Consider the following 19,610-nt stretch of genomic DNA (forward strand, 5'->3'; position numbering starts at 1 on the left):
AGAAGTAGTAGAAGAAGAAGAAAAATAAATTTTACCACAAACTCTTAGAAGGAAAACAATTATTATGTCGGTTTTAACGTAGAAATATTACTAAAATTTTATAGAATGTTCCGTATATTTACACAGTTATATGTAATAAAATTAATTTGTTATGGAAATATTGGCGACAAAAACGTAAATATCTATACAAACAGAGTATTTTCAATTGCGATTAAATATTAAAAACAGTTTAAAATTTATGAAAACCTAAAGTACTTTGGTAAATGAAATATTGGATAAATTATCTGTTTATGACAAACAGTTATGGTTTACATCAAACAAAAGCAGACATTTGTATTTTACGACGTGCTCTAAAAAACGGCTTTTTCGTTTTATTTTTGTTAACGTATAAAAGTTATTTTAATAAATTATTATAAAATTGTATAAATTTAGATTAATTAAATAGCTATAAAACTTTACAATCAGTAACCTTACCGGCTGGTTTCTGAATAATTTCAAATTATTTGTTTATAACTATAATAGAGTATTAAAAAACTTTTTTTATTTTATTATTTTTAACTATAAATTTTATAATACATTTTTATATCTTTAAGTCCTGGTGATGACTCTTTAACTAATATAAAATGAATTTAAAAGAGAAAAGTTTACCTCACTTCTTAACTACTAAGCATGCTGCTTCCAAGCAGCAGCAGCAAAGTCTGGAATAAACTCTGAAATGTATGATAGAGGAATGTACAGGTGGAATATTTGAAAATATTAATAGCTGTTGGATGCAGTGTAGGGAGGGGTACCACCTAAAGTGATTGGTAGACAAAGGCGTGAAAAACAAGGACGGACTAGTACAATGAGGAACGTGCACAAGCAACGCAAAGAAAAAATCAAGCATATACATGGCTTCAAAGCTCCAAGGTTGAGACGAGACGAGTTCACTTTAAAATTAATCACTTAATTTAAATTAATTTAATCTAAAACAACAAAATAGTTTAAATTTAAATTAGATTTAAACCATAACTCACAGTGGGCATTGAATTTTGATTATTAACTAAAAGTAAACTATCACGTGTCTTAAAGAACTTGTCAACTTAAATTATTTTTACTTCCTGATCCACTACGTCAATTGGCTGGTATTTTTCCTAGGACATAAAGTTCAGTATTTTCCTTTTAAAGTGACATCTTATGTCACTTTAATTATAATTTTTACATTTAATATGTAATCGAAAGGTGATTGTGATTACACGTTTTCAAGGGGCTGATGATCGCATAAGGCCGAAAACGTTCTAAAATTTTAATCCGTTTGAAAAATTTAAATTTTTTATAAAAATAATTTTTAAATATACGATGATTTTATACTAGAACTTATTCACTTCATGGTTTTAACTATATATACAGCCAACTACTGGAATTTTTCCTTTTTTTTAGTTTACAAGTAGTATTAGTTTACGGGATGTTGGCGATCAGCATAGCTATCCTAACTTTACTTGCAGCTATTCGGAATAGTTTGGTTGTAGACATATTGAACCACTTCCTTGGGTTTTGAAGCCAGGATATCCTTCTATTCCCTGGTTCTCTCTTTTTTAATACCTTGCCCTAAAGAATGAGTTCCTCTACTCCGTGTAATAATGTAGAAATTACATAGCATCTAATGATAGAGATTTTGGTACTATGTGGTAAATCGTGACTTCTGCAAAGAGACTTCATCTTTAACGAACGCCGATCTTGCTTTCCCTATGCATTGTTTTATTTCAGTCAAGTGGTACAATTCAGTGTTTATGTTAGTGCGAAGATGTGTGTAGCTGTTTACCCTGTCAATTGACTGTTGATTTACCAAAAGATGTGTATTTACTATTTCGCGCTTACTAACTACCATGTACTTTGTTTTGTTCGTATTGAGTTCGTATTATCGACAAAAACTACTGCATCGTCAGCATATCTAATGTTGTTTAGACGCACTCCGTTAAATAAGACGCCTTCCTGTAGTTGTCCCAGTGCTTGCTTGAAGATACACTCCGAGTGCATGTTAAATAGCACTGGAGACAGAATGCATCCTTGTCTCACTCCTGTATCTATTATCTCCATCAACTGGTCATCCACTTTAATGACAGTTTGGTTGTAGTATCAGTTATATATATATATATATATATATATATATATATATATATATATATATATATATATATAATAATTTGCAAGTATCTATCATCTAAGCCCGTTTCTTTCAAGATGGATATGAGTTTGTCATGTTTTACTCTATCAAATGCCTTTTGTAGTCGATAAAACAAACATATACATCACAGTTGACATCCCTACACCTCTGGATAATTACATTTTTTATATATTCTGTTATCTATCACTTTTAAAAACGTTTTAAGTAAGTGGCTCGTTAGGCTAATTATTTTGTAGTCTTCGTATGTTTTTGCATTTAATTAATTTTTTTTTGGTATAGTATAGTTACGAAGGTCGACTTTAACCAGCTTTGGGGAATATTTCCAGTTATATATGTTTTGTTAAATATAGTCGTCATTTACCATCTTTAGTTTTTCTTATAGCTGCCTTGACTTCTTCAATGGTATTCGAGGGTCCTGATTGGCATTCTATGTCTTCAATGGCAATGTGCCTTTCATCTGCAAATGTTACTTCCACACATTTCTTCTAAGTGTCTAGTCTCTCTTCCAGACTTAGTAGTGAATTACCTTGGTTGTCTGCCAAACATCCAACTCCTCTAGGTTTGTATGAGCCTGCAGCTTCTTTAACTTTTTTGTGCATTTTGAATGAATCGTGTTCCTGTTGCAATAGCTGTATTTCCGCACATTGTTCTCTCAGCTATGTGTTCTTAGCCATTCTGATTATTTTTTTATCTCTTTGTCTATTTTTTTTGTATAATGTCTTGTCCTGATCTTTGACCTTTCTCCTCTCTTCCATCATATTTAGAATGTCATTTGTCATCCACGATTTTTTCTTAATTTTTGGTGATTTGAGAAATTTTTCTTGTATATCTTGTGAAACTCTATGCTATTTTTTAAGCTCCTGGTCTATTAAATCCGTTTGAATAACGGTATTCAAATTACTATGTATATACATTATTACAATCTGTTTTGTGCGTTGATCTTTGAGTAACCTCATGCCGTATTTTGAGATGACACTACGTCGAATCTTCTTTAGCCAGACCCACATTTTTCAAATCAGTGGGTTGTGGTCGGTCTGACTTCATATCGGCTCCTAGGTATACTTTTGCTATTACGGAATCTTTTATTAATCATAATGTAATCTATTTGATTTCTGACAACGTGGCCTGAAGTATCTTAAGGTGATTTTCACGTGTATAATCTTATGTATGGGAGTTTGAAGTAAGTGTTAGTAGTTACAGACTCTTCTTCTAATACAGATTCACCCAATCGATCTTCTCGCTCATTTCTTTCTCCAATCCCAAACTGTCTTATAAATTCTCCAGATTGTCCTTTTGGGAAGGCGTTTCAAGGTGTTGGATAATTCATTATACAACGTAAAATCATAGACATATAAAACAAGATATACTGATCGTTGCAACACCAGCCCGTTCGCAAGCGCGGCAGAGAAAACTGTCCCTGCATCTCGTTCTAACTTGTCAGCTTTATTGACCACGTGACCTAAATGACCGATGAGGAGGTCACATTATCGATAAACCCAGCCTAGTAGACAGAGATACAGAGACTGATTTGCGTCAGTTTTCACTGTCGCACTGGGGAACGCGACTGTATTACAGCAGTCAGTCTATATTGTGTAATATTACAGAATACACCACCCAACAAGAAGCGAAAGCTTTGTTGGTAACTTTGATGTTCGTAGGATAAAAATTTCGGAGGGAGAATGACAGTTAAACTACTTAGTACACTTTAAGAAAATTACTAAGGAAGTCGTTCAAAACAGTAGTAAAGTTATAGCTACACTGAGAAATAAAGTAGGTAAATATTAAAACTAATGGTTTTTAGTAGACTGTTTTTTATGAATTCTATTTTTTTCTGTAAAATTTAATATAACTTATATATCAATTCTGTACTGATAAGTAAAAAGGTCTAAAGTCAAAAATATCGATTTGTTTTTTTTTAAACAAACAAATTAGCGTACTAATTTGTTTGTTTCAAGACGAAGAAAAAGACAATTTTTATGATGAATTAGAAAAAAACATATGAGAATTGTCCCAGAAATGACATTAAAATAGTAATCGGTGATCTGAACGCAAAAATCGGAAGGGAAGAAATATATCTACCGCACATTGGTAAATATAGTCTCCATAATAATACTAATTCGAATTTACACCGAGCAGTCACCTTCGCAGCCTCAACGAACATGATCGTAGCAAGCACATGTTTTCTACACAAAAAAATACATATGAGGACTTGGACCTCACCTGATGGATTAACGAACAACCAAATTGATCATGTGATCATAGATGCTAGAATTCGGGCTAGAATCTCAAATGCGACGAAGGAGAAAAGTACCAAAACAAGGTGCCTTAATATTGAACTCCTCAAAAACCCGCAAACGGTAGAAAGGTTTCAAAACTATATCGAAACTAAATACATAACTAAAGAGAATCTAACAATTAGTGAACAATGGGAAGTGTGTAAAAATTACATTAAAGACGCAGCAAATAACATTCTAGGACCGCAAAGACCACCACCAAGCAATGAGTGGTTCGAAGCTGAGTGCGAGGACATTACAAGAAGAAAGAACAATGCATATAAACTGATGCAGCACAGAAGAACCCGAGAAAAAGAACAAAAATATAAAGATCTCAGAAGAGAAGAGAAGTACATCCATCGAAAAAAAAGCGAACTTATGAAAATAGAATATTGGAAGAACTTGAGGCATTAAAAAAGGACAATCAAACAAGAAAATTCTATAAAAATCTAAATAAAGCAAGAAAAGAATTTAAACCAAGGATCGGACTATTTAAGGATAAGGAGGGGCATATACTCAATACAAAAGAAGAAGTATTGAAAAGGTAGGTGGAACACTATAAAGAACTACTTACTATCGAAATAGAAGATCCAAATCAACCACCTCAGGAGCAAACAACAATACACCATTGGAGCCTCCATCAATTCAGGAAGTACGGAATGCAATAAAACACCTAAAAAATAATAAATCTCCAGGAAGTAATGGTATACCCGCGGAACTTATTAAATGTGAAGGTGCTACTCTGAATAATCATATCTATAAAATCATACTGAGAGCCTGGAATGAGGAACAAATCCCAGAAAAGTGGTGTATTGGGATCGTTTGCCCGCTACACAAAAAGGGCGATGCAGAAACTATGGGGAATAACTCTTCTTAATACAGCATAAAATATTTTCGAGTATTTTATATGGTCGCCTGAGTGCATATTCAGAGGAGCTTCTTGGCGAATATCAAAGTGGTTTTAGGCCTGGTCGATCAACAACAGACCAGATCTTTGTGCTAAGGAAAATACTGGAAAAAACCAATGAATTCAATATCGACACATACCATCTTTTCGTAGACTTCAAATCGCCCTATGATAGTGTCCTAAGAAATAAATTGTATGAAGCCATGGATGAATTCCACATCCCCGATAAACTGATAAGATTGGTTAAGGTTACAATGCGTAAAGTTGTTTGCAAAGTCGAAATACAGGGCGAACAATCTCAGACGTTTGAAACGCATGTTGGGCTGCGACAGGGAGATGCGCTGGCGTGTCTCCTTTTCAATATAGCTTTGGAAAAGGCGGTTAGGGATGCCCAAATAGACAACAGAGGAAACATTTTCAATAAATCATCCTAAATTTTGGCATATGCAGATGATGTCGACCTAGTTGCCCGCACAACACGCAGGCTAGAAGAAATGTATACAACCTTGTCAAACGTCTCAAAAAATATGGGCCTACAAGCAAATGAAGGTAAAACTAAGATAATGGCATCAATACCCAACAATAGAGCCAGAAACATTGGCCACCAATTCACGGTTGATAATTCTACCTTTGAAGCGGTGGACAAATTCACATACTTAGGCTCCCTGATCACCAAGGAGAACGTCATGACGGAAGAAATCAAGCGAAGAATAATCCTAGCAAACAAATGCTATTTTGGACTGAGTAGACATATGAGAAGCAGAAACTTAAGCCAAAAAACAAAAATAACCATATACAAAACCCTTATACAACCAGTGTTGACATATGGGTCGGAGACATGGACCATTTCCAAGGCAGATGAAAATCTCCTGCTTATATTTGAACGAAAGATCCTGCGAAGAATATTCGGTGGCATCTGTGAAAATGGTGTTTTGAGAAGGAGGTACAACTACGAGATATATCACAGATATAAACATATATTTGGTGGTAAAGACGAAGTATCCTTTATAAAAATAGGAATACTAAGATGGGCAGGACATCTGGCAAGATCACAGCAGAACAACCCTCCTAGAAGAATCCTTATGTCGCAACCTGTGGGAAGTAGAAGTAGGGGTAGGCCAAAACTCAGATGGAGGGATGGTGTAGATGAGGACGGTAGACAAATAGGCGCAGCAAACTGGCAACAGTTGGCAATGGATAGAACTGACTGGCGTAATACACTTGGAAAGGTTGAGGCTCTTTTATAGGGCTGTAGCACCAATGATGATGATGATGAATTAGCGTACTAAAAGTATTTTAGTACGTTAAAAATATGATAAAAATTGATTAAATTTGAGAGATAATTCCAAAATCGAGATGAAAATCAGTCGATTTCTATTACTTTTTATCGATTTTTTTAAGGTATTAAAATATGTGTATATGTGTACAATATATGTATAATAGCATTATTCTTTTTTACTATTAAACAACACACACGAAACATTTCTCAACACGTAAACAAACTTCAGTTTTTATAGGTTGGCAGATATAGTATTGAGAACATGACGGATTTAAACAGAAATTTGGATTGCGAAAAAGCCTTTCGTTTCGCTTCTTCTTGTTTGGTGTATTCTGTGGTAATATGTTAATGTATTTCACAAGTGTCAAAAAAACACAGTTATAACCCTAAAGTTAACTGGATAAATTGAAATTCCTTCACTTATTAATATCTGTACAGCAGAAACAATAGCTATTCAAAAGGGTCTAATGATTTGTGAGGAAAACAGTTTTGATAAAGCTATAATATTTACGGACTCAAAGAGCGCTATAGACAACATTAATAACAATATGATAACTGCAACAAAAGATTACAGAGTCTTGCAAGTTAAAAAGAAACTATACTATTTAAATAAATATGGGAAAGATATTAGATTATGTTGGATTCCTGGACATAATGATATCAAGGGAAACGAAATAGCTGACAAACTGGCAAATATTGGGGCTGAATTAAATATTCCTGCTAAAATTCGATTAAGTAACTTGGATATCATGTCATTATTAAAAAATAATTATTTATATATGTTCTATGCATCAAAATAATTGGTTAAATTCTTTTCAATATAAAGGCAAGTGGTATAACAACATACAAAATTTTTTTCCTAATAAACCATGGTTTGACACAATCCCATACATAGATAGGCGGCATATTACTACCATTATTAGAATGAGGAGTGATCATTGCCTGACAGGAGTACATTTATATAAAATTAACATTCGCGATAACCCATACTGTGAATGTGGGCAAATGGATACACTAGAACACATATTTTGGGAATGCCCAATAAACAAAATAAAAGATTATGATGTCTATCAGGAGCTGATCAAAATTAATATTAAAACCCCAATTAACATACCAATGCTTCTATGCGAGATTAACCCTAAAATTATCAAAATTCTTCTCAGATTCCTACAGATCAACCATATAAAATTATAACCTTAATAATAACCTATCCAATATTAACATTTAAACCAACTATAAGAAAATAGAAAACATAAATAAAATGTAGATATGTAGAAAAAATGTCTATATGTCACTGATAATTGATAATAGGGCATGAGATATATTCTCAAACTCACGACAGTGGCCCAAAAATTAACAAAACAAATGTACTGGCTGATTATTCAGAAGAATAAAAGCCAAAAAGAAGAAGAAGAAGAAGAATGGATAAATTGAATAAATTGACAAATAAAACACAAATAAACTGTAGATATGTAGATGAAATGTCTATATTCACTGATAATTCATAATAGAGCATGAGATATATTCTCAGACTTACGACAATAACCCAAAAATTTACAAAACAAGTACTGGCTGATTATTCAGTAGAATAAAAGCCAAAAAGAAGAAGAAGAAGAGGAAAAATGGATAAACTGTCAATGATGTAGCCAAAAAAGAAGAATAAGAAATTCCAAATATTGACATTGTCACTTTATACAAAATTTTAATACAAAATTAGTTCTTAGTGATATACAATCAAAAATATATACTAAAAATGACAACAAAAAAGCTGATTTCTACTCCATTTGCTCCCGGTCCAGTAAATAATGCTCCTTATAGGTAAATAATTTATAACTAGCTTTAAAAATCCAATTAGATCTCATATTTTTCTTACAGCCAGGCCATTTTGATTGATTCAAAAACGTTATACGTGTCGGGAACCCTTGGACTTTCGGTTAACACCGGAAAGCTGGTGGAAGGAGGATTTGACAATGAGATGCAACAAGCGATGAAAAATTTGGAGGCGATACTCAGAGCTGGCAATTCGTCTTTCGATAAGTTGATTAAGGTGAACATATTTTTAGACGACATGAATGACTTTTTTAAGATGAACGAAATTTACAGAACGTGTAAGTAGATAAAAGACTGAACGATAATTTGTTTCACGACAAAATGTATGTTTGGTTACAGGCACAGCATTTTCAGTTTCTCTTTATTCTAAATCCATGGTAATTTTATATTACTAAGTCATCTTTCTTACGAAATTTGTAACCACTAATATCCAGTATGTATTTTTCATTTTGTTTGGTATATCGTCATTTGGTTTTAGATTATGAATTGAAATTTATGTTTTATTAATCATAAAGTAAAATTACTTTAAATTGTATAATTATATTATATACATTGATTCTATTTACTACAACAAACTCTGCCTGGGGGTTATGAGCGCAACAACTGGGTGGATTGGGTATAGTGTATTTTTATGTATGAGAGAGTAATAAAACAATAAATTATGTATGCAAATCCCTAAACTGTTGATACGGGTGACTCAATGAAAAACAGATATTTGTCAACAAGTTTACAGAAGTATATAGGAAAACAATTTTAAATTGAGTATGACCACCAGGTATAAAGGTTGGAGCAGAATAGAATACAATAGTTGTGAGGGTTACTAATCCCTAAATAAGGTTGCCAGTGTCGGAGTGATGGAGGTTAACAGGTACTAATGAATTTGCAAGAAATGTAAGATGTTTATTTTATTGGTTATATATAACCAATAAAAGTTTAATAAGTACCTACCTATTTGCAAAATAAAGTTTAATTCTTTAGATAAAATAAAACGTTTTATTTTATCTATTTGCAAAATAAAGTTTAATTCTTTGCCTATTTGCAAAATAAAGTTTAATTCTTTAGGTAAAATAAAACGTTTTATTTTATCTGAAATGAGTGCATTCCACGAAGTAAGGGTTTCAACAATCAAACATTTAATTCTTTAATTCCAGGAATCTACGACAGTAATTGACTAGATAATTACCTTCTAAACTTATTCCACAGAAAATGTGATAGTGGGTTTTTCCATTTTGTATATAGAAAGGTCCAAGTGGCGTATTCAAAATTCTTAACAGTTCACTAAAAGTAGGTACTTCAGTTGCAAGGTGCAGTTTATTGTGTATTCTAGTGTTATGGAAAATTTGGAAGTGCCGTGTAAACGCCGAAAAATTAATCCTCTAACAGTTAATGAAAAAACATTAATATTTAATTGTTTTAAATCATTTACAGACAAACGTTTATGTGAAAGTGTTGATGAGACCGTTGAGTTAGTTAGCAGTACACTTGGTGTTGGGAAATCTACGATTTACAGAGTTATTAAAGAAGAGAAATGTGGTAGTTTTCAAATGCCACGTAATGCTCCAGGGAAACCAAAATTTCAAATAGAATATCATTTTAAAGAAGGACTTCGACGGAAAGTGCATGAATTCTTCTTTAGACAAGAATTTCCAACATTGGATAAAGTTCTTGTCTCAGTTCGAGATGATAAGGATTACCCAGAAATGAGTCGAAGTACGTTATGGAAACTTTTAAAAGAAATAGGCTTCCGCTGGAAAAAGAATCCCAGAAAGTCTATTTTATTAGAAAGAAGCGATATTGTCATATGGAGAAGACATTTTCTAAGAACCATAAAGGAAATGAGAAACCAAAAAAGAAAAATATTTTATCTTGATGAAACATGGATCAACGAGGGTCATACACCAAATAAATTTTGGCAGGATGAAACTGTTACAAGTCAAAGGCACGCTTTTGTAAATAACTTATCTACTGGTTTAAACCCACCATCAGGAAAGGGACGCAGGCTGATAATAGTACACATTGGCAGTTCAGACGGTTTTGTTGAAGGTGGTTTATTAACTTTTGAATCAACTCGTACCGGTGACTACCATGAAGACATGAACGCTGATGCCTTTCAAGAATGGTTCGAACAAATGATAGTTCTTCTTCCTAAGAACTGTGTAATAGTAATGGATAATGCAAGTTATCACTCCAGACTTATAGAAGGACTGCCCACAACCAAGTATTAAAAAAAGACTTGCAGAATTGGCTGAGTTCAAAAAATATTACGTACCATCCCGGATCTATAAGAAAGGAACTTTATTCGTTGTGTGCCTTTCATAAAGAAAAATTTAAAAAATACGAAATTGATGAAATTGCCAAAAATCGTGGAATGACAGTACTTAGATCCCCACCATATCATTGTGAATTAAACCCGATTGAACTGGTATGGGCACAGATAAAGAGTGAAGTTTCAAGAAAAAATACCACTTTTAAAATTCATGATGTTAAACAGTTGTTTTTGGAGGCCGTAAATAATGTAAAACCTGAAAACTGGGAAAAGGCAGTAAATCACACTATTAAAGAAGAGGAAAAAATGTGGAAGCTGGACAATATTACTGATAAAATGATCGAGCCAGTTATTATAAATCTTGGTTCTGAAAGTTCATCTTCTCAATCTGATTTGGATTTGTAACAAGTAGCTGTAAGTTTTATATTAATATTTTTATTCATCTATTTAACATACCTTAGACGGTTTTAAAAACTCTTTTTCTCTTTTGTAATTTTTAAAAATTAAAAAAAATGTGAATTTTTTAAAACCCTTTTTAATGTAGGCCAGTCAGTTCTAATATAGTGTGTGATAAAAGAGGTCACTTTTGTTTACATACACATAACACTTTATAACACTGAAATAATTTATTTATTTTTTACAATTATTCAAAGTAATTTTTCAATTAATCTTGAGCACGCCCATGGAGTGGTCGGAGCTACCAGTTAAAATTATGCTAATTACTCTCTCGTTCATAAAAATAAACTATAGCACAGAAGCCGCATTCATACCAACAGCCGGTCCCAAGCCCGGATAAAAGAGGAGTGTTGATGGCCGAGTTAGCATCCTACCCATTGTAAAAGAAAACAAGGCTTAAAGAACCGATATTAAGCCTCGGAACCAGGCGGAACCTAAGATGACGAACCACGCAAAGAAAAAGAAAACGAGAAAGAAAAATAATCAGATTAGCAAAATGGAACATTACTTATTTCAACAACAAAGACCAAGAAATATTAGAAGAACTGATAAATAAAATATTGACATTTGTGCAGTCCAAGAAATCAAGAAAAAAGGGAAATGTCAATGAGACTATAACCAATATTTTCTAGCATACAGTGGAGTAAAGAAATAAGAATGAGCTCGAGCAGGCGTAGATATACTTGTCCATAAAAAATTTAAAGACAACATAAATAACTGCCATTATATCTCCGAAAGAATAATACATATAGACATGACAATGGACTACCAAAAATTCATGTCATATCTATCTATAGCCCCAAGGATTGCAAACTTAAGGAGAAACGAGTGGCATTTTACGAACAATTGCATAACCCCCCTGGATAAAATACCTTATGAAAAACCCTTAATTCTTATGGGTGACTTCAATGCACGAATCGGAAATAAAATAATTCCGGAGTAAAACAAAAATTTAATAAAAACCATGTCAACTCAAATGGTGAACTCATGACTAAAATCATTATATGGTCATGACAGTATAAATATACATTTGAAAACTCCAGGGAGCACGAATCTATGATTGATTTTATAGTTACTAATAGAAAAATCCACCCAAGGCAGATTCTAGATATCCGAACTTAAAACTCAGCAGACGCAGGGAGTGAACACAAACTAGTACTAGCAAAGATAAGAATGAAAATAACACCAAAACATTTTCTACAGGAAAATACCAAGAAAAAATTCAATGTACTATCACTTTTGAACAACTCTACAAGAGAAATGTACCAAAGGAGGCTAGTACAGAAGATATAGCTAAAACAAATAGCTCGGAAAAAATTAAAAACAACATTGAAGAAGCAGCAACAGAAGCTCTAGGAAAATGCAAAGTCATACTTAAGAAAAGAAACAACAATAATACACCATGGTTCAAAAAAGAAATAAAAGAGAATTGTAAAGAGAAACGAGAGGCCTACACGAAGGCCTTCATTAATACTCCATAACTTTAAAAGCCAGAAGTTCTGAACGCCATTTGGTCCAGGAGATTTCCAGTTATGAAGCTCTTTGATAATATTTGAAACTTCTTCAGTAGTGAAGGGTTCGTAGGGGGCAGTAACGTAGTGTTGGCAGTTGTGCGCCGTATGTTCGATCCATCCAGCATTGGTGTTAAGAGCAGATGGTGTGGAAAGTTAATTTCCCCAAAACTCATGGATTTCTTTTCGGCTTGGGTAAGATTTATTGGCAGTTTCTGCAGTAGAATTAAGTTTCCAATAGAACGCCTTCTCGGCATTTTCCAAAAGTCGGATTTTCGTTTGTTACTAATTTTGTATCTCCTTAGTCGGCCTGAGTAAACGGAAAATTTTTGTTTTAATGTATCCAGGCACTTTTGTGCTGTGTTGCTTTCTGGATTATATTGTAAGTGTCTTGCGGTGGATAGCATTATTTCTTCAGCTCTTCTGATTACTTTTCTACTTGTTGTTCCTCGAACATATTCCGTGATTTGATCAATGTCCATACGTAATGATTCATTAGCAGCCGTTTTTTCCAAGGTGCAACTCTGTTATCTGTCCTTCCGATATTAGTACCCTGTCGTGTTCTCGTCTTAATGTCCATAACATTAGCAATTGCTGTTGCTGCACAGTAAATCAGCGTGTGCATATATTCCAATGTATGGGTTTCTACGACATAATTGGGCAGGACTTCAGTGTTCACAAATTGTAACGGCACACCTAGTTTCTTACAAGACTCTTGGTAGCGGTGGTCTACTAAGTGGATTTGTTTCATTAAACTCTTGTACGGCGCGTGCCATTTCGTTAACTAGGCTAGCGCGCAACTCGTTGTCCTGCTGTGTATTATCAGGTTGAGTGTCTTGTTCTTGTATGACAACCTCAGGAATTGGCTCTTGTATTTCAATAAGGACTTGATTTCCAACTACCTCTTGATTAGGAATCTCCCGTTCGACTTCGCTTCTGATGGTATTGCGTGTAATCTCTGGGATGAGATTATTTCTGATAACTACCCAATATTGATCTGCTACTCATTGTTCAGATACTTGCATTTCTGGGTACTCTCTGCAAAATTCGGCATACAGATTTTGTCGATAGCCGATCGTTTCTTTACCGAGGTTTGTTATCTTATAATAAAAGCGCAAAATATTTTCATTCATGAACACCGTCCATTTCATGCGCTGCGCTGCCTCGGTCGTCCCGCTTGAGTGAGCTCAGGCTGATGTTCCAGCGCAGCACCTTCAGCGAGTTGAGCTCTTGTTGTTGTTTGGCTCGCTTGTGGTTGTTGTTCTTGTTGGGCTGTAGCTGATTGTATGACAGGGGCCCGCCTCCTCAACACTCTGCCATATTATTATTATTATAATTATTATTATTATATTTGCTTGTTTTTGGCATCGAACATCTTCTCAATAGGCTGCATTAAGACCTTCTTTCAATTTTTAAATATATTCCAATAACTATGAGGTTTCATGGTATACCATATAATAACTTTATTCAATAAAATGATTACTAACTCTTTCTTTAATCTTGATTACTAGCTCCGATGATTGTACCTCGTAGCTAGTAATCTTGAAAATATTTTTTATATTTCAGTACTTATTATGATTTTTTCGTTTAGATGTTAAGAAAAATTATCCCGCTCGATGTGTTGTGCAAGCTGCCAGACTGCCCGTAAATGCCAAAGTCGAAATTGAAGCCATAGCGATCTCGGGAGATTTAGCTCCGTCTGAATGTACATGTTGAACGTGCTACTATTATTTGCTTATTTATTTGAATTATATTTCGCACTAAATTATTTTTAACGAAGGTAAAATAAAAACTTTTATTAAATGGAAATTACTTACTACTTTAATATTTGAGCTAAAAAATTTAATCAAATTCGAGCTACTATTTTAATGTTTTTATATAAAACATAAAAAATGCAAATCGTCCAAGAAAGAATAGCAAAGTGTATGGAAATTTTAATTTCGGTTCACATATATGTATCTATTGGAAGAACGGTCCTGCAAATGACAGATTTCTACAGCAAATAAGAATGTACACATATGTCCAAAAGTTTGGAATATTGGAATATTTCATCTTTTTATTGATGTTTATATATAAACTCTTCTGAATATTTAAACATCATTTTGTTTTAATTCTCAACAATACTAAATAAATCTCAAAACCAGATAAACGATATGCAAAAAAATTATTTATTCTCTTGGAGTGAAAAACTTACAATGTACAACTTACATTTAAAAGTAAATTAGTATAGAAAAAAATAATTTTTAATAAAACTAATAATTAGTAAGTAATTCCTCAATTGGCCTGTATGCATGCCTGTAGGCGATTTGGCATGCTGCCGATTAACTGGTCAAGCTGGTCTTGCGGAATTCTCTCCCCTTCTTCACGGGCAGCATCTTTTAGTTCTCGAAGTGTAATAGGGGGATTGTTTCGCTTCTTGATACGTGTTTTGAGAATTTAACTTTACTAAATTCTACTACTAAAGTAGTAAATTCTAAATTTACTACTTTAAAGAATTCTAAAACTCTACTAAATTTACTGCATTTAGTCTGCGTGTTATTGTTTGCCGTGAAATATTCAGTCCTTGAAGCCTAGAAATTTCTCTGGATATACCACTTGTAGATTCCATACGATTTGTACGAGCTATCCATGGTATTTGCCGGTCTTGTGCTGCTGTTGTACATCGACTTTTACCACTTCTGGGATAATCCTTAACGTCATTTGTAACTTGGAATTTTTTTTTTAATTTCCGATACAGCACTCTGAGTAGCATTAACAATATTCGCGTTATAACTTTGACTAAAGCCCTGTTGTAACAAAGAAATTACTCTAGATATGTCAAAATGAGATATCACGTTTCTAGGCATTTTTAAACGGCTCAATTCAAATTTAAACAAAAACTGAAAAAATGTGTAAATACGCTAATCAGCGTATGTTTATCAGAATGTGATCAAAATCATACAAAAACCATTCAAATGTTTTATCATTTTCATTTAAAAACGCTCTAGAATAAATATTAATAACAATTTTAAAACCATCATAGGCGTAGATATATTATTTGTACGTATTCCAAACTTTTGGATATGTGTGTAATTAGTGTCGACAAGAAATTAAATATCAAAATAAAAGCCACATAATTTTATTACAAAAATCCAGATCCGGCCTTAGAATAAATTAGAATAATAAGAAATTGAAGAATAAAGTGGGGTATGGGCAAAAATGCCAGCGTAGTTCAGACAGAACTGACTGGTATCTCCATAGCCGCAAAAGAGATAACCCAAAAAGGTACAGCAGGGAAAACTATAATGATCTGCACAGATAGCAGACAAGCGCTACTAACCTTGAATAGACCACGTGTCACATCAGGTTTAGTAATGGAGTGTCACGAGTCACTAACTCAAGCTTCGGATGGTAATACCATCATCCTGAGGTGGGTTACAGGACACAATAGGAATAAAGGCAACCGCATTGCTGACCAATTATCTAGGAAGGAGGCAGGCCTAAGACTCTTAGGACCTGGGGATCTTTTTGGTTGGTCAACTACAACAATCGCGGAAATTGTCAAATGTCACTCCTATACGCAAACCGTAAAAAGATAGGAAGAAGGGAAAGGATGTAAACTTGCCAGAGTAACACTAAGTAACCTTGAAGAGTCAACATCAAATGTCAAGATTAAATTGTCTTAAGCACGTTCGTTACAGCAATACGATAAAAAATTAAAATTACTTCAAATTTAAAAATAAAAATAACAATAAAAGAAAATTTAATAAAGACCCCTAATAAGGAGTCTTTCCCAGTTTCAACAGTTTGACATTTAGAGATATTTGAATATTGATATTTGAATATATTAACGCACTCGAAAAAGGAATTAGCTAATTCCCTTTATAGGTAAACTTTTGGAAGTGCTGTATTTAACTCGAAGTTTTAGTCGTTAAATACACAAATGTGACGTGCTCTCAGTACATCATTAAAATGGCAAAACGCGTAAACATAATTTGCTATAAACAGCTAAATGTTTTGTTACTTTACTTTCTAATTGGGAACTGATTCATGGATTTTAAAAAACCCCTTATTTGCTGCCTCCCTTCATCCCTTTTCTAAACAAAATCCACGCTCAGGCATTTTGAACGAACAACTTCTGAATTTAAACCTTGTTTGTCATTCTAATGAACTTTCTTATGGTTCACTTTTTTGTACTGTGGTTGCAAGATTTAATTATATTTACTTTGGAAGTGCTTACTTTTAGATTTACATTCTGATTATTGTCTATGTTTGTTTAAGCTGATAAACTCCATTCCGTTGTCGACTGTATTGTGGTATAACATTTCGCCCTGCCACGGCACGAATTTTTATATTGTTTGAAAAACTTTTAACGAAGCTAACATGAAAAATAAAAAAGTTGAGCAAATAACAAATAAAGGAGGAGGTTAACGGCTATTCCCTAATAGACCGGGCAACGAGACCTTAAAAACTTTCTATCATTAAGATAATTTAAACAAAAATTTTAGTCGTGATTAAAATTGTGCCAACAGCTAAACAATTAAAGGCTACTTTAATTATTTTAAAGTTATATTTCGACGATTTCACTAGACTCTTTTTAACTGATAAAACATCATAGCAACGCTACGTTGCTATGACAAATCCGTCACGAAGGTGTCTAGTAATTCTATTGTTGTCAGTTTGATTACCGTCATTGAGGCGTAATCAATTTTGGATAAATATAATGACTCCAGACAAAAAATCAAGATCATCACGTAGCCATGAAGGCCACGAATCAGAGGTCCAGAAGCTTTATTTGGACCCAATATTCGGAATTCCTACGGGTGAGAAATTTGACGCTTGAAAGATGTACTACCATAACCGAACTAGCAAAAATTCTAGAGGAATATGCCTTTAACATGAAAAAAGAAAATGGCGAAGACTACAAAGAGTCGTATGTAAAGTTAATGTAGAATACTACAGCAAAAATGGTACAAGAAAAATATTTTACGAAGTACGATATAAAAATCAACCCTTTCACAGATTTATCTTTCAAGTGTGCAAGATTGGCCCGAAATACCAAGCGGAGGCAGCTTTAAACTGATTAAAAAAAAGAAAACTCAGTTCAAAAGCATTATCCACCAAAGAACTACTAAAAATCATGCAAAGCTACGACGAGGAAACCACCGATGGAGCACAAAAAAAGTTTTTTCACCTTTGCTCATTTGAACTTGCTTACCGATTTCTGTTTAAAAAAACTGTTCACTGTATACGACAAAACCAGACTTTTTAATAATAAGACTAATTTGAGACTAATGGCAAACTTACTAGTATCCCTTAGAATCTGCTGGTTTATTGCATAAATATTAACATGTACTATCCCTTGCACTGTATTCTGCTTAACTTCTCACTTAACTGACTCGAAGGGTTCCTTCCTCTTGAGACTTATAGCCAGATCCGTAATGTCGAGGAGATGGATGGCCTCAATATTGAAGTGTTGAAGATGTCTTTGTTCATCTTGTCAAATTTTTAAATGGTCTTGTTAACAGTATCCATTTTTAGGTCACTGTTGCATAGTACTAAGAAGCGTTGACAATGCTCCTTAGCACTTTGTTTTGGAATTGCTAAATGGTATCTAAATTATTCTTACTAGGACAACCCACAATTGGATACCATATATAGATTTTAGAATCTATTTATACAGAAGTATTTTGTCTTAGATTGACAGGGTGGACTGTCTTCCAAATAGCTAATACATTTTTTATACTTGATGTTGAACTGTAATTTTGTTTCTTTTTAACATGGCCCCTCCAGAGTAGCCTAACGCCTAATGTAATATCCAAAAATTTTGCGGTATAGGCATACAGTATCTGAGTATTATTTACATTAACAGGATTGTCTTGTTCTTTCTTATTTGTAAAATTGCAATAATGCAAAAGTTTAACAGTTTTGAGGTGAAATACGAACAACATAGGCAACAAAATATGTACAAAATAAAAAACAAAGATGTAAATATTACTACTGATAAAACCAAAATCCTTGAAGTTGTCGAATCCCTTTATCGCGAAATGTATGAGAGCACTGACGAAAGGCAAGATCAAGCACTACCCAAAATCACAAACCAGGGATCAGAATGAATGCCAGAAATACCTCCATATGAAATCAAAACGGCACTTTTAGAAATAAAAAATAACAAACCCCCTGGCGATGAGGAAGTAGCGATCGAAGCGATCAAACTAGGGGGAAATACAATTATCCAGGCTTTGGCCAAGCTTTTCACCGAATGCATCTACCAAGAAAAAACTTCTTCTCAGTGGAACAATGCAGTCATTATTTTATTACACAAGCAAGGAGACATAACAAATCTTAAAAACTACCGTCATATTAGTTTGCTTTCACACATATATAAACTTTTCATAAAAATTATCAAAAAAAGACTGGACGCTAAATTATACTTCTATCAGCCTAAAGAACAAGCTAGATTTAGATCGGGATACAGCACTATTGACCACTTATTAGTGATTAAGAACCTGATAGAGAAGTCTGCATAATGCAACAAACCACTGGCACTGATGTGTGTCGACTACGAGAAAGCATTCAATACCATAAGCCACCAGAAAATATTAAAAGCATTGGCAGAATGCCAAATAGACCATCGCTATACTAACATAATCAAATATATCTACCAAAATGCCACAGCTAGCGTAAGACTATCTTGTAACGAATCATTTGCCTACCACATAGTGTATTATTATAGGGGGATGAAAATTGGCGACAGAAATTATTGGGGTTAGCGATAGGGCAAGCAAAATAAACGAAACTTATGAGAACAGCGTTCAGTCTTTATTTGGAGAGCTGAAGTCGTGGATAAGTGAATGGCAAGGGGGCTGGATCGGGGCAACTACAAAAATGAAACAAAAAGAGGGTACTTATATGAATCTTCTGGACAAATGAGCAAATAAAAAC

General features: G+C 33.6%; 2 protein-coding genes across 2 annotated transcripts in view; one reads left to right on the plus strand and one right to left on the minus strand.

The window, feature by feature from the left end:
• Nucleotides 1–19,610, minus strand: part of LOC140450374 (uncharacterized) — a 1,628,978-nt gene that overhangs the window by 234,983 nt on the left and 1,374,385 nt on the right. The gene's annotated exons all lie outside the window — the stretch shown is intronic.
• Nucleotides 8,293–14,489, plus strand: LOC140450375 (2-iminobutanoate/2-iminopropanoate deaminase-like). Its single transcript, XM_072543972.1, has 3 exons — nt 8,293–8,441; nt 8,499–8,731; nt 14,278–14,489. The coding sequence occupies exons 1-3, from the start codon at nt 8,377–8,379 to the stop codon at nt 14,400–14,402; spliced, it is 423 nt and encodes a 140-aa protein (XP_072400073.1). The 5' UTR covers nt 8,293–8,376; the 3' UTR covers nt 14,403–14,489.

Source organism: Diabrotica undecimpunctata, chromosome 9 (genome assembly GCF_040954645.1).
Source record: "Diabrotica undecimpunctata isolate CICGRU chromosome 9, icDiaUnde3, whole genome shotgun sequence".
Classification (NCBI taxonomy): domain Eukaryota; kingdom Metazoa; phylum Arthropoda; class Insecta; order Coleoptera; family Chrysomelidae; genus Diabrotica; species Diabrotica undecimpunctata.

What these genes read in the sequence shown, in the direction of transcription:
- LOC140450375 (XM_072543972.1), top strand. Translation starts at nt 8,377, where the DNA reads ATGACAACAAAAAAGCTGATTTCTACTCCATTTGCTCCCGGTCCAGTA. An exon ending in GTAAATAATGCTCCTTATAG is followed by an intron (nt 8,442 to 8,498) that starts GTAAATAATTTA and finishes TTTTTCTTACAG; the next exon opens with CCAGGCCATTTTGATTGATT. An exon ending in GAACGAAATTTACAGAACGT is followed by an intron (nt 8,732 to 14,277) that starts GTAAGTAGATAA and finishes TTTTTCGTTTAG; the next exon opens with ATGTTAAGAAAAATTATCCC.